The following is a 13819-nucleotide window of genomic DNA, read 5'->3' on the forward strand; positions in this document are numbered from 1 at the left end:
ATAGCAAAATTGTCCATTCTTTTGCTTTATATGAATATAATAAAAATAAAAATGTCATTTAGAAGATAATGTGTGTGAGAAATGAAGAAAAAGACAGAAATTAGCTTAAAATTAGCATCGGCTTACAGCGATCAATCTGGACAGACGTGATCAATATAAGTGGTTTCCACTATAGTGACAAACTGATAATGTGGACACATTTTTTGAAAAAGTTAACCACCTTAGTCAAGCGGGTAATGGCTCCTATCTCAGAGTAGAGGTCAGTGCTGTCTGGAAACTTCTCCACCACAATGGTGCAGGCGTGGTGCAGCAGGGACTGCTTATGAACCGTGTCCTTCACCTCCGGGACTTTCTCCAAGTAATTCAGCTCAAAGCCTTTAGCCTGGAGATGCAAGCACACATACACAGCAACATGGTCAGAATGTGGGACAGAAACAACTGTCTGAAATTAAAAATCAAGACTCCGAGTCGAGGACCAAATTGCAGTGAATTTCCTTTTTGGCATGGTTAGAAAAAGGGGCTCAATGGAGTGCGCCGAGTAGATATGTAGATTCATTTGGCTGGTGATTATCAGAGACCACAATCTACTTCAAACCCGACCGATTGTTCTGCTCTCCACAGCAGAGCTAAAAAGAGCCCGGACATATCATGAAAGATAAAATCCCAACAGGATCTCCCTTGTTCTGCTGCCAGGTTTAAATGGCTTACTGCAAAATATAATGCAGCCATTATTTACGGGAACTACTTGTTTTGATGTTGATGACTTATGTTTCCCTTTTGCATTTTTGGCTCTCATATCCCAGAGGTTCATTCATACATAGACATTTACACAGATGCACACAACAGCACATGCTAAGCCACAGTTATCGGCATCACAGAGTGAGACAAAAATATCCAAGACACAGATGCGTGTTCACACACAAGCAGCCAGACAAATACAAACGGTCAGAAAACCGCTATCATAGATCCTCGCTGCCTTTTTCCCCTCAGACAGACAGAGCCAGGTTCAGCAGAGGCCCTTATGAGCATTTTTACTATAGAAGGACAGTGTCTGGTGCAGTCAGGCAGCACATTCTTCTACACATAGGGTCCACTGTTAACCTTGCCAAATAAATATTTTGGTGGGAGGGTGGGGGGTGGGGGGGTGCGTGGGAGGAAATGGAGGAAATGCATAAAAGGCACAGAGGGAGAGACAGTGAAAAAAAGAGGAGCCTCTAAGCCAGGGTTACTCACATTAGTGCCGTTGAGGAAGTTGCCAATGGCCAACAATGTGGTCAAGATGTAGCGGAGCGTCTTGTTTTTTTCTAACTGGTCCATCCCCTCCTTCAGGTCCTGCAGAGGCTCTGCCACTTCCTAAAAGAGCATGAAAATGCAGTCACAACGCACTCCTTCTGTTCGTGTTTCTACCAATTAATTCTGCTTTTCTGTTTTCCTTGATGACACTGTACAGTAAATTGTCAGAATCATAAAATACATCAAGTTTGCCTCAGGTGACTTGAGGAAGCATTGGTTGAAGTTGACTACAAGTTTGAAAAGAAAGAATATCTGAGGTTGTGGAGTTAGATGAAACTTGTAGTCCACTCCTCATCTCTGCTTGAGGCTAGCATCTTGAGGCTACGGTAGCCACTTGTAGTTAAACACGCCCAAATGTCCGACTTAACTGTCTGCAATCAGGTTGGCATGAAGGTAATGAAGGCACCAGGTTTTGAAAAAGAAAAAAAAAAGTGTGCAACAACAAAATATGTTGTCTCTGGTTTTTCTGCAATTTTTTTGTCCTATTTAAAATAAACTATACATTGTGAATCTGTCAGTGGTACAAGTATGAAACTAAATCTGAAAAATATTTTAAAGACTTCAGTCAGCAATCGGTCGATAAGCATAATATAAAGACTGGAAACAAAGGGGGGGACAGCTAGCCTGGTTCTTTCTACAGTCACTGCAGCTTGCTAAGTAAGAGTCGGGCCTAAAATCCCCCATGCAGATTTTGGTCAATATTTATTTCATTTTTTTATTGAAATAAATATTTAAGAGTGAGACTTTAAAAAAATATATACTAAAAATAAATTAAATTAAATTAATCACAGACATAACATTAGTAACGGTAGTGCAAGTACTGGCAAATAAAAATAAGCAGAAATAATGAAAAAAGGAAAAGAAAAAAGAAAAGAAAAGGTTGTCACTGATATCCAGGGTATAGAGCCCGACTATAGTCACAGCCTATACGGTACACAAATGCAAAGGCACACGCATCTTAATATATATTTCTTTCAAATTACTTTTTATTCATTGACAATATTGAATAAAACAGTAACTATTCAAAGATTTTTTCCCCAAACATTTACTTGCATCACAACACATCCATCCCATCAAAACACAACCAAGCATGGATACCCACAGCCGACCACAGAACACATTATCTATCATAAACTAAAAAAGAAAGGGAAAAAAGTTTTAAAAATTAAATAATAATAATAAATAAATACATGTATAGATACCGCTACAGAAAAGACTATTACACCCCTTAGTACTGACAGAAAAAATAAGAGAAGGAACAATGAATAAAGAAAATAAATGACACATGAGGGGAAAATGTTGAAGAAAGGGTAAGAAAGGAATGGAAAAGGGAAGAGAGAGAAAAGAAGAAGAAACATATTTTCTCCAAGTTCATACAGGTTGTCATATCAGCAGAGGTGGAGTGCCAAGACAAAAAAACAAAAACCTGACAAAAACTGGTGTGAGGTTGCCCCCAGACAGAGCCTTCATGGACGACCTGAAGGTCACCACAACATCAGTCCCTGGCAGCAGGTGGATATTATGAGTGCTTGAGAGGCTCATCACATGGGCAAGGATGAGTTTCAAACCATCAAAGTCGAGATCCCTGGAGATGAAGACAGAAAGACCAGTGGACAAGTTCCGCTGAACCATCTCTGGGACAACAATCCCAACACCGCCAGAACAACCAGTAAAGAGTCTGGGGAAACTCTTTGACTACAGCCTAAGAGACACAGCTGCCATCCTGAAGACTTGCAGAGACCTCGAGACCTGGCTAACCAAGGTTGACAAATCTGGGCTACCTGGCCATTTCAAGGCTTGGGTGTACCAGCATGCCATTCTTCCCAGGGTGTTGTGGCCCCTGTTGCTGTATGACATCTCACTGTCAACTGTGGAGCCCCTGGAGAAGAAGATCAGCAGCTATCTGCAAAGGTGGCTTGGGCCTGGGCTACATCCTGAGTTGACATATCAGCAAAACCACGGGGAAAAAGAGGCAACATCTCCTTCAGGAAGAGGCAGGTTCAGCAGAATGGTGGGGCCTAGACAAGGTGGGAGAATTTGGTGCAGCGCAGGATCACTTGGTCATATTTCTGGCGGTCAGACTTCCATCACATCAGGTTCTTGGTCCAGGCAGTTTATGACACCTTACCAAGTCCCACTAACCTGCACACATGGGGCAACGTCAAATCACCTTTCTGTCCTCAGTGTGGTAGAGGAGGAACCCTGCAGTGCCTCCTCAGCAGCTTTCCTAAGGCCCTGGCTGACCAGGTGCTTAAGGCAGTTGCGGAAGTGGTCAACACAGCCATAAAGCCCAGCAAATTCCATCCTGAGAAGAGGTCCATCTCCTTCCACAAAGCTGTCGAGAATCCCCCACTGCTTCATTCAAGAACGTGCATGCTCTCCACAGCCCCAGACTGGCAGCTGAGAGTGAATCTTGGCAAACAGCTTAAGTTCCCAATGCACTTAACTCATACCATACCCCGCCCCGACGTGGTCATCTTCTCAGACTCCACCAAAAAAGTCATCATGTGGGAACTTACGGTGCCTTGGGAAGAACATATTGAGGAGGCCCATGAGAGGAAGCTGAGCAAGTAGCGGAAACTTGTGGAGCAATTTGATCTTTGATACATGGATACGATGGACAACTTCAAATGGCAAGACTACATGCTGAGTACACATGGAGAGGAATTTATCTGATAAAGGATTAAATTCCATGTGTCAACAGTGAAAGCAGAATTGAGGTCCTGTTCCCAAGTGGTTCTTATAGCTGCCAATGAGGGACAGTGCATTTTAGAGGTAAGATTGTAAAGTTTGGACATGATACCTTTTGACACTGGGTTAACAGAGAGAAATACATCAACAGTATTAGCTGGAGGTTTATGGGGAAAATTGGGTATTAAATAATGTACATAATGCCTGACCTGTAAGAATCTAAAAAAATGAGTGGTGGCAATTTCAAAGTTTTTGGTCAGTTGAGAAAAACTTGCACAGTCATTGTCCAGGAATAGATCATCAAAACATTTACAGCATTTTTGTACCAGATTTGAAATGCACCATTAGCCATTGAAGGAGCAAATAAATGATTAGCTACTATAGGACTTCTAAGTAAAAAAGTCTGCTGTCCACATTTTTTCCTAAATTGAAAATAATGCGTAAAGATTGTTTCACAACTGTTACTGTTCGGAATCGAAGAAGCAAGTGGGAGCGCAGTGCCTAAGAGTGCAGGTAAAGAGACTGGACCACTAGAAGAGACCTCTGTTGTTTCCCAGACTGGACGTGAGGGTTCAAGGTGGAAATATATCCAATACATCAAACAACAAATATTTGCTGCCCAGTAATAATACTGAAAATTAGGCAGAGACATTCCCCCCATCTGTTTAGGTCTCTGAGGAAAGGCTTTCAGTTGCTGGGGATGTTTACCATTCCAGATATAAAATGAAATTAAAGAGTCAAGGGCTTTTAAAAATGATTTGAGAATCATAACAGGGAGGCACTCGAATAGATACAGGAATTTAGGAATCAATCCTGTCATTTTTAACTCAGTTTATTCAGCCAATAAGGGACAATTACAGAGAGGACCATTTAGAAACTCTCTTAAAAAACTTTCACTCTAAACAGCAACCTTACAACAAACCCCTCTGGTCTACTAACAAACATACCAAGAGTTTACTTCCAACCTGTACTAATTCCCACATATGCATTAAACAGTTAGATGGGCTGGCCAACTGTATTAGTCTCTGGCTACTCACAGGCTAAGGCTGTAGCAAATCATAGAAATAAGACTAGTGGAGAAAAACACAAAAGAAAACTCCAACAGCTTATTTGACAAGGGCATCAGTTAGTCCACAAGAACGGTGGAGATAGAGGGGACATTTGTCCACAATTATTTACTCACAAAGATCAGACTGAAAGTCTCAGAGGGCTAGAAAGTCCGCTGACGCGAATCATCATTTAGTGAATGGCGGCAAAATGTCCAGATTTTCCCTCAGGCTCTGAATAAAGTTAGTGGCATCAGAAACGATAACCACCTCTTTTCGCCAATATGGAGGGAAAAGAAGAGAAGGTCTGAGTCCTCTTTTATAAAGAACAGCCATGGCATCCTTATACTCGGCCCGCTGCTTCAAAACATCTGCGGTGTAGTCCTCGTAGAACCGGAGTTTATGCCCATTACATTCCAGATCACCACGTTTGCGTGCTTCCCTCATCACCAAGTCCTTAATCTGGTATCGATGGAAGCGAATAATGAAGGGACGCGGTCGTTCCCGCGGGCCCGGCTTGGGTACGGGGCTGCGGGGGGCTTTATCCAGCTCCTGGGGAGATGAGAGCACCTGATGGCCAAAAACATCTACGAGGAGCTGGGAGAAGAAGGAAGTGGGGCGTGCGCCCTCAACGGAGTCTGGTAGGCCCACAATTTTGACATCGGTCTTCTGTTTCTTCCCTTTAAATCGGAGAGTTTAGAGCCACTTGTCTTCCCGCAGCGAGGAGCATGTAGCTTCAAGGTGCCTACAGGCGCTGGCTGACATCTTCTGCATTAGACTCGAGATCCGATATACGTTGTCCCTGGCCTGAAACTGATGTCTGGATCTTGTCCAACTTGGCATCCAAGTTTTCAAACCTTGAAGTCGGCGGCTAACGCTGCTCGGTGCTGTTCAAGCAAGTCTGAGATAAATGCTGCCGTTAAAGTCCCGCTAGCAGCACCGGCTATGCTAGCACGGCTTGTTTCGCTGATTTAGACATATTTCCCGTCGTAATGCTGGCACTGTTATAATGGTTTTTTTTTAATCGAAGTGGAAAAAGAAAAGTAGCGTTTAAAATGTAAAATGAAACGGTCTTTGCGGGAGCTAGACACCTGCACGCCGACTCCATTTCTTGCAACCCGGAAGTTTTCTTTACACGCTCCGCCCCGTGGATGGATGTATTATGATCCGCCCGCCCATGGATCGTGGTCAGCTACCTACGGCAGCCTCATTTGGACAAACAGGTGCGTCAGTACCTGATCCGTGCCTCCTAAACGCGAATATTTATGTGGAGAGAAATTATGCTTGAAAACCGGTGTCCATGCTAAGACAGCCTGTCTCAGGAATTAGAGAAAAGATGAGTACGAAAAGCAAAATGTGCATAGAATATAACTGATATAATTATTTTATAATTATTACTTTATTAATTATATATATTGACCGTACATCAGCAACTGATTAGCTAATTTTGACATTTTATGGGTGCTTTTGGAGGTTATTGAGGATGCTGAATTAATTTCTGATATCTTCCAAATGCATGTTTTAAACCATAAGTCTGCATATTCTAACTGCAGTTGGGATGATTTTGATTAATTTTTTATTCAATTTAGACATTTTAGAGAACACAATGAATTGTCTGCATTAGACAGGTAGCTCACTCTGTATTATTTATTTGAAATAACTGAAATCACTTCAAATCAGTTATAAACTGTGCTATATTTATAAACACATAAATAGAACATATATTTCAGTCTTCCTCTTCCTCTGTCTCTGTCTGTAGTTCTTTATTTTCAAAACTTTATTTACACCAAAGAGGCATAACAATAATGCAAAATATAGAAACAGTAGTACAATGTTTGAATAAGTCAGGGGTCGGATGTCCATAGTTCTTCCTCCGTCTCCGCAGGAGTAGCTAGTTTGACCACACATTTGTAGATCAGATCCGGCAGGGCATAAAATATGATAAAATACCTGTTTGTCCAAGTTAGGCTGCTGTAGTAGCTGTCCAAGATGGCGGACCGCTTGTGCATGCGAGGAAAGGATTGGGCAGGCGGAACGGATCGGTTACTGACAGAACCTCCCTAACCTTATATAGGGGCTGGCTGTATGTGTGGCAGACTGGCAGCAAGACATATGGCTAATTTGTACATGCACCAGGCAAGCTACTATGGTGACACTTCATTAGGAGCAATCCAGAATTTGGCAAATCCTTGTTACTAAACTAACTGTTGCCCTCTATTTCCAGTCTTTACGTTAAGTTAAGCAGCTGCTAACTCCATATTTGACATACAGACATGATAGTGTTATTGATCTTCCCATCTAACTCTCGGCAAGAAAGCAAATAAGTGTATTTTCTAAAATTTACAACTATCACTTTAATGCTGGTGAAATAAAAGAAAAAGGCAAACAATTGTTACCAAAAAAGTTTTTCGATTGTTTTACTTCTGTACCCTCCCAAAGTATGATCGGTCTTTATGTGATAAAAGTGGACAGGAAATGTGCCTGACCTTCTCAATGAGCTCATAGTCCATCTTGAATGCCCACAGCTGCAGGCGAGCAGACAGCTCTGTGATGGAGGAGAGGGTAAGAAGGAACTGTTCAGCGCTGCCCAGGGGAATATCAGGGTTGACCAGCTGAGCTTCCTGGATCCTCTGCTTCTCCTCCTCTGTGGGGATCATTGTCAGGATTTTCTAGGAGGAAGGCAGACACAAGAGGAGGGGAAGGGGAAAGAAGAGGCTTAGAGGATAATTCATCAAGTCAACCTATCAAAAGTTTGTCAGCGCTTGAGTAACATTTTTACAATATATCAGGGAGTAAATCATAGCAGGAGAGAGGAAACAAACTGATTCTGACATTTCTCGCTTTGTTTGCTTAAGATGTTTCCAATTTTTCCCACAAACCTGTGTGACATCTGAACTTTCAACCTCACTTTTGTTGTCTGGCTGAAAATATCTCCAGAGACAATAGATGGGGAGGAATACTCCTTTTTTCGAGAATGACCTCAAGGTGGATCTCTGAAAACTGCAGGTTGTATAACACCAAAGGGATGCGACATTAATCATTATCTGCTGTGGTATGGTCTTTAAACAAGTTGAAAATATGCATGTGGAGCTAACCTTTAATCATTGCCGTGATTGATCACATAGGAACAGCCAAAAAGCCAGCTGTGCAGCCAGAAAATCACATGATATGTCAACATTATGGGCCATTTCATCAAGAAAAGTTAAATCTCTTGTTTGGGGAAATACACCAGTGTATTTCGGTGTGCTGACTAAATATCATTCAAGAAAACCATGTTTATTTTGGACCCAGTGATCTTGAATGGGTCATATTTGATAGGCCAGACAGATCTTATAATATATAGTACCAATTTAGATACAAGCTTTGAAGCTCCATTTATAGCATTGACATTCGCATTCTAAATCAACATTTTAATGTGTGCAGTTTCTCTTTTTTTGCATGTCTTTTCGTTATGCTTAAACCAAGTATCTTGCAAATTTGCAGATATGATAGACATCAGGCTACACAAATATTATTAAGATTGTACGTCTTGTAGAATTAGATTGCAGAGGTGGTTGCTTAAGACTGTTTCCAAATCATGTGGTCCAAACATTTCCAATAATTCCATGAGCATTGCTAAGTCCATGAGTCAAAATTCATTGAATAAAGATAGATGCACTAATTTTCACAATTCAAGAGAAGCACGCATTACACTTATTCATTAAAGAAAGTTGATTCAGTAGAAAGTGACACTCATTTAATCCAAACAATCACTTTACTTAAATTGAGGATTTTGTTTGAAAATCTGTTCTTATCCTTTTTAGGGTGATGTCATAAAATATGATGACAGACATTCAAAGCTTCATTTGAAAACCTTTATAAAAGCTCTGAATGTAAAAAAAAAAAAAACAACTACAAAAAGATGGCACCACCTTACTTACCTCAATCCCTTCCTTGTTCAGTGCGTACTCATCAAAGTTGAGGATAGCTGTCTTGATAGTGCGAGGAGGAGGTAAGACAGTCAGGCCAATGTTGATGGCATTGCTGCGTTTTGAATCCAGGACTATGATTTCTTGTCGTTTGCCATCGACAGCCGCTTTCTATGAGAAATACAAAACATCATCATGTTAAATTCTGTCTTGAGTAGTAGGAGCAGCTCGTAATGGTTTAAAGACGTGCTACACAAAGTATGTGTGAAAACACACTCCACCTATCTATCAGCTATTATCATAAAATGAAGACAGAGAGCAGCTTGTATTCAGTTCCCCATTGTTGAGTTGCAATTCGGCATAGATAGGAGATGATAAACTGATGAAGTAATGGCATACAAGATTTTCGGTTCTTACTAATACTGAGAGGGTTTTTGCCCATTTTAAATGCTACGCAGGGTGACGACAGTTTGGCCAAATTTATTACTGAAAATGATCCTTTTTAATATGGAACTGGATAGCAGGAGATCCTGAGCTAAGTGAGAGAGATTAAGACTGCAAAATAAACCTCCAAAATTTTAGTATAGTAATACTGCATGGCTCTACTGTAACAGCAGTACAACACAAAGTTACCTTTGTGACAGGCAGCTCCTTGGATTTGGACTCGAACAGCTGCTCCAGCTTGGATGTGTCCAGTTTAACTGGCTCCAGTTTGGACCAGAGGGACTCTTTACAGAATTTATGGCTCTTACACTGCCAGTCCACTGGACGCACTTCGTTCCAGAAGAGACGAATTGTCTTCTTCTTCTTTTGGAAGAGAGGCATCTCCCCTCGACTCAGCTGAGGGGAGGGCGGAGGGATAGGAGCCATGAATGGTGGGGGTGGGGGCATCATTTTGCCAAGGATGGGAGGAGGAGGGGGGCACCCAAACAGTGGCGGTGGTGGTGGCAGGGCAGCATTGCATGGCGGAGGAGGAGGAGGAGGTATGAGGTCACCTGACCCCATCACATTGTCCATATCTAAAATGTCCATGTCGTCCTCATCCCTCAGGTCCGTGAAGTCCATTTCTTTGATGCGCAGCTCCCTGGGTGAGGCCATCAGCTGATCCCAGATATAGTCTGACTCTTTCTTTGGCGGTAAGGCTGATGAGGCAGCAGTTGACGATTTGTCAGTCTGCTGCTGCTGCTGCTCCTTTGAGGCCTCGACCTCAGGAGGAGACGTTAGGCCTTTGACCAAATCTCCAAACTTCTCGGCCACTGCTCGGACGCTGCCCTGGTTATCCAGATGTCCCACTTCCAGTTTTTTCACATTTTCTTCTCTGGCCTGTCTGTGAGCCTCCAGTGTGGAGATTCTGCTGGCCAAGCTGGCCACAGAGGAGTCACTGACCTCTGCCTCCTTCTCACATTTACAGTTTTCTTTCTCAGTTTCTGCTACATTCCCTTCATCTTTGCTCGCTGTCATCTGAGCATAGAGCATGTCCAGCATGAAGCGCTTGCTGTTGAGTATTTTGTTGCACTGGTCATTCACATCTGCATCTTTGATGCACTTGGTCCACTGCCCTGTTAATAAGGGGAAAAAAATGACACTGAGGGAAAAATACATAGTTGATCATCAAAATAAGTGAATAAAATTAACATCAAGTCATACCTGCTTCAATGTCATTGGTGAGTTTCTCCTCGCGCTCCTCCCTCTCCAGAGTGCTACTCGTGGAGGAGATGCTGGACGCAGAGCAATTGTCCTTTTCATTCACTTCCTCATTCTGTCTCTCCTTCTCACTCAGCAGTACACTGTCCTCTACATCCCTTTCCGTCGGCTGCTCCTTCTCAAACTCCTCCTCTAACTCGACATTCACTTCCACATCTGTCTCTGCCACCTCTGCTACATCTGCTGCCTCCTCTTCTTTTACCTGCTCCACTACCTCTACCTCATCCATGCATTGTGTCTGTACCTCAAGCTTCCCTTGCTCCTGCCTCTCTTCTTTCTCTATGCCTGACTGTTCATCTGACGCCGGCTCCGCCACTACATTCTGGTCAGACTGAGTCTCAGCAACATCCTCCATCTCTGCAGGCGACTCTGTCTCAGTCTGCTGCTTGTCTGGCTTGGATGGAGGCGTGGGGGAAGGTTCTGATGCTGTTAACTCTGGCGTTGGACTTTTAGTTCTGGTCTGTGGGTCAAGGTCTGGCTCTGAGATATGTTCTGTTCCTGGAAGAGAAATCAAAACAGCTTGAAAAAAACGTACTTTAGTTATGTGCCCTAATATTATCTGCTAGTCTTCAGAAACATTCTTTGTTTAGAATTAAAACAGTTTTAAATTGCTTCCTGACATAATCCTTAATTGTACTGAGAGACTCTATATTTTCAGACTGTAGAAATAATTCACAAAGCAATCACCAAATTCTGTTACCATAGCAAATGAACATACAACATGGCTGTAAAAAACAAAGGGAGTGCACTACAACTTCGGAGGAGAAAAAGTTGCTCAATTTGAATATCGGTTTAAAAGAATACTACACCTCTCTAAATGACCATTTGTTTATCAATTACCTACCTTGTGTTTTTCTTACATGCCTCTGTGGTGAACGGAGTGAAAACTTATTGATGCTCACTTTTCTGTTTTAAAGGGTTAGTTTGGATTCACCAACGTCACACAATAATACAAACAAACTATTTGATTGAGACAGTGGTAGACCAGCAGCTCCCATGTTCAGCGAGGTAAAATTACTGTTTTTGCCAATGGAGTCTGGCTTTGAGGAGAGCATAGATAAGTTTGACTTTCAGCTGCACAAGTTGTGTGAGAGTTTGTAAACACATCTTTTGGTGTAATTTTGCTGTTGTTAAAAGTGGTTGCCTATAACTTTAATTGAAGAATTTTCAGAATCAAGAATTTTCTGTTTCTGTTTTTGGATTCTTCTTTCACTGTGGAGGTATGTGAGGAAAACTAAAATCTACTTATGAATTCAACATAACACAGGGTGAGTAATTACATGTAATATAAAATGGTCATTGTGTGGGTGAAGTATTCCTTTAAGTTGTTCCCAAGTAGGTTATAGAAAAGTAAACTGCTGTAACACTAAAAGAAACATGTCCTTTAGACTGCAAACCATAGAAACAATGGCTGTTAAATCAGCCACATTCATACATCAAAATATCTGCATCTATTTTCCTCAACTATCACTGTTTCATATAAACATTTTGATAAGCATATCTAAAGTAAAGTAGATATTCCCAATAACCATAGCAGAATAGCAGCTAAATCAAATTTCTGTACGATAATCGCTCATCAAGTGTTAATGCCAAGCCGAGTTTGTGTAACAGCCAGTATTGTCTCTACCAGCTCTAAAAGCCAACATTACTGTCCATGCTCATTTCACTCGTGCTTATGGCTGATGATGAATAAATGGTTGGCAAACAGCAGTTACCTGACATCTGTTGTGCAGTGACGACCGTGTCTTCCTGTGAGACAATGGACGAGGGTGTGGCACAGCGGGACACAGAGCGGCTGGCAGGGTTGGAACTTAAACACAAAGTGATCTCTGTCCGTCCTCTTGTTGGCGCTCTGGGGCGCTCCCGCTCAAACTCCTCTGCAGCAAGCCTCTCAACGTTCTTGTACCTGCAATGACAAAATGCTTTCACTTGTCTTTAAAGAAATTAGAAGGAACAAGCCAAAAAGATCACGCTCACACAAAGTTGATGGCGTGTTCCAACAGTGAGGTTTTAGTAAATAACTACAATGATGTCATTATTTATGCTGTGAACACACCGGTGAAATATTTGTCTTATTCCTGGGTAATTATGGGAAATGGAGATGTAATCCAATTACTCAGAGAAGCAAATAGTGACAATGACATCCTTCTTTTGTTGTTGCCAAAGTGATGTATATCATTGTTGGCTGGAGTTTACTGATCTCAGTTCACATATTGTTTAAAATTCATTGAGATGCATGTTGCAGTTGACAGGGGTGAAATAAGTGAGGGCACTGAGGTATAAATTATATCAAGCACACAGACACTCAGAGGGAGATAACCGGACCAAATCCATACCAAAACACAATTACACACTTGTCTTGTCAACTTTGGGACATCTTAATGGTGAGCAGGCCTAAAAGAGCTCTGACACCTATAATTCAGACTGAGGCTTTACATCTGCTACCACTTTTAGAATAAGATTTAGAAGCAGTTTGATGTATCTTCAAAGCTGTAGCATAAAAGTGTGATCCATGTGAACCCAGGAACCCAAGTAAAGTCACCTTTCCTCTCTGGCTTGTCTCGCTTCTTCCCTCTTGTCAACAGAATCTCGACTGAAATACAGAAACAGAGACAGAATTTAGGACATGTATTCACAGTGAGTATGAATTAATATTTCAGTTGTCTAACTGTAAATGATATGGTGAGTGCAAAGAAAGCAAACAGGACATCATAAAAAGTTATGGCAAGACACCTATGCAGAACATATGCTTTTGCAGACTCCTCCTGCTAGTAATGATCTTCGTAAAGAAAGACAGCTCAACTTTTATTAGACTCATATGAGATTTGTGAATATCTCTCCAGAATCAAGACACCTGTTTCTAAAAGTGCCAACATGTCTTTATTGGCTGCCCACGGTGCAAAGTAAAGAAATAATCTATTCTCTCTGACATTAACTCATGCAGTGTTTTACAGGATTCGTGAGGTGAGACTAACTTAAAGCGATTCCTCTCTTCTCTTTCGATTCTCTGCAGGCGCTCTTCTCTCTCCAGGCGTCTCCTTTCTCTCTCTGCAGCCAGAGACTCCTGATGCTGTCTGTATGATGAAGTCAACAAACCCCCTAGAGCAGGTCTACACCCCAAAGAGAAAATAACAAATGTGATAACAATAACAAAACTGGTGTCAGTTTTGGTGTAGT

At 41.8% G+C, this 13819-nt stretch overlaps 1 protein-coding gene across 4 annotated transcripts in view; it reads right to left on the bottom strand.

Moving 5' to 3' along the window:
* The window catches only part of fhod3b (formin homology 2 domain containing 3b), a 130252-nt gene that overhangs the window by 30433 nt on the left and 86000 nt on the right, over positions 1 to 13819 (bottom strand). For all 4 annotated transcript variants that reach the window (XM_042489536.1, XM_042489535.1, XM_042489534.1 and 1 more), the window contains 9 exons: positions 13618 to 13752; positions 13185 to 13235; positions 12358 to 12548; positions 10586 to 11140; positions 9572 to 10497; positions 8951 to 9109; positions 7517 to 7699; positions 1234 to 1353; positions 221 to 382 (listed from right to left, as the gene is read on the bottom strand). In XM_042489536.1, the coding sequence (XP_042345470.1) occupies positions 221 to 382; positions 1234 to 1353; positions 7517 to 7699; positions 8951 to 9109; positions 9572 to 10497; positions 10586 to 11140; positions 12358 to 12548; positions 13185 to 13235; positions 13618 to 13752 (2482 nt within the window). The remainder of the gene's footprint in view (positions 1 to 220; positions 383 to 1233; positions 1354 to 7516; positions 7700 to 8950; positions 9110 to 9571; positions 10498 to 10585; positions 11141 to 12357; positions 12549 to 13184; positions 13236 to 13617; positions 13753 to 13819) is intronic.

Source organism: Plectropomus leopardus, chromosome 7 (genome assembly GCF_008729295.1).
Source record: "Plectropomus leopardus isolate mb chromosome 7, YSFRI_Pleo_2.0, whole genome shotgun sequence".
In the NCBI taxonomy this organism is placed as follows: domain Eukaryota; kingdom Metazoa; phylum Chordata; class Actinopteri; order Perciformes; family Serranidae; genus Plectropomus; species Plectropomus leopardus.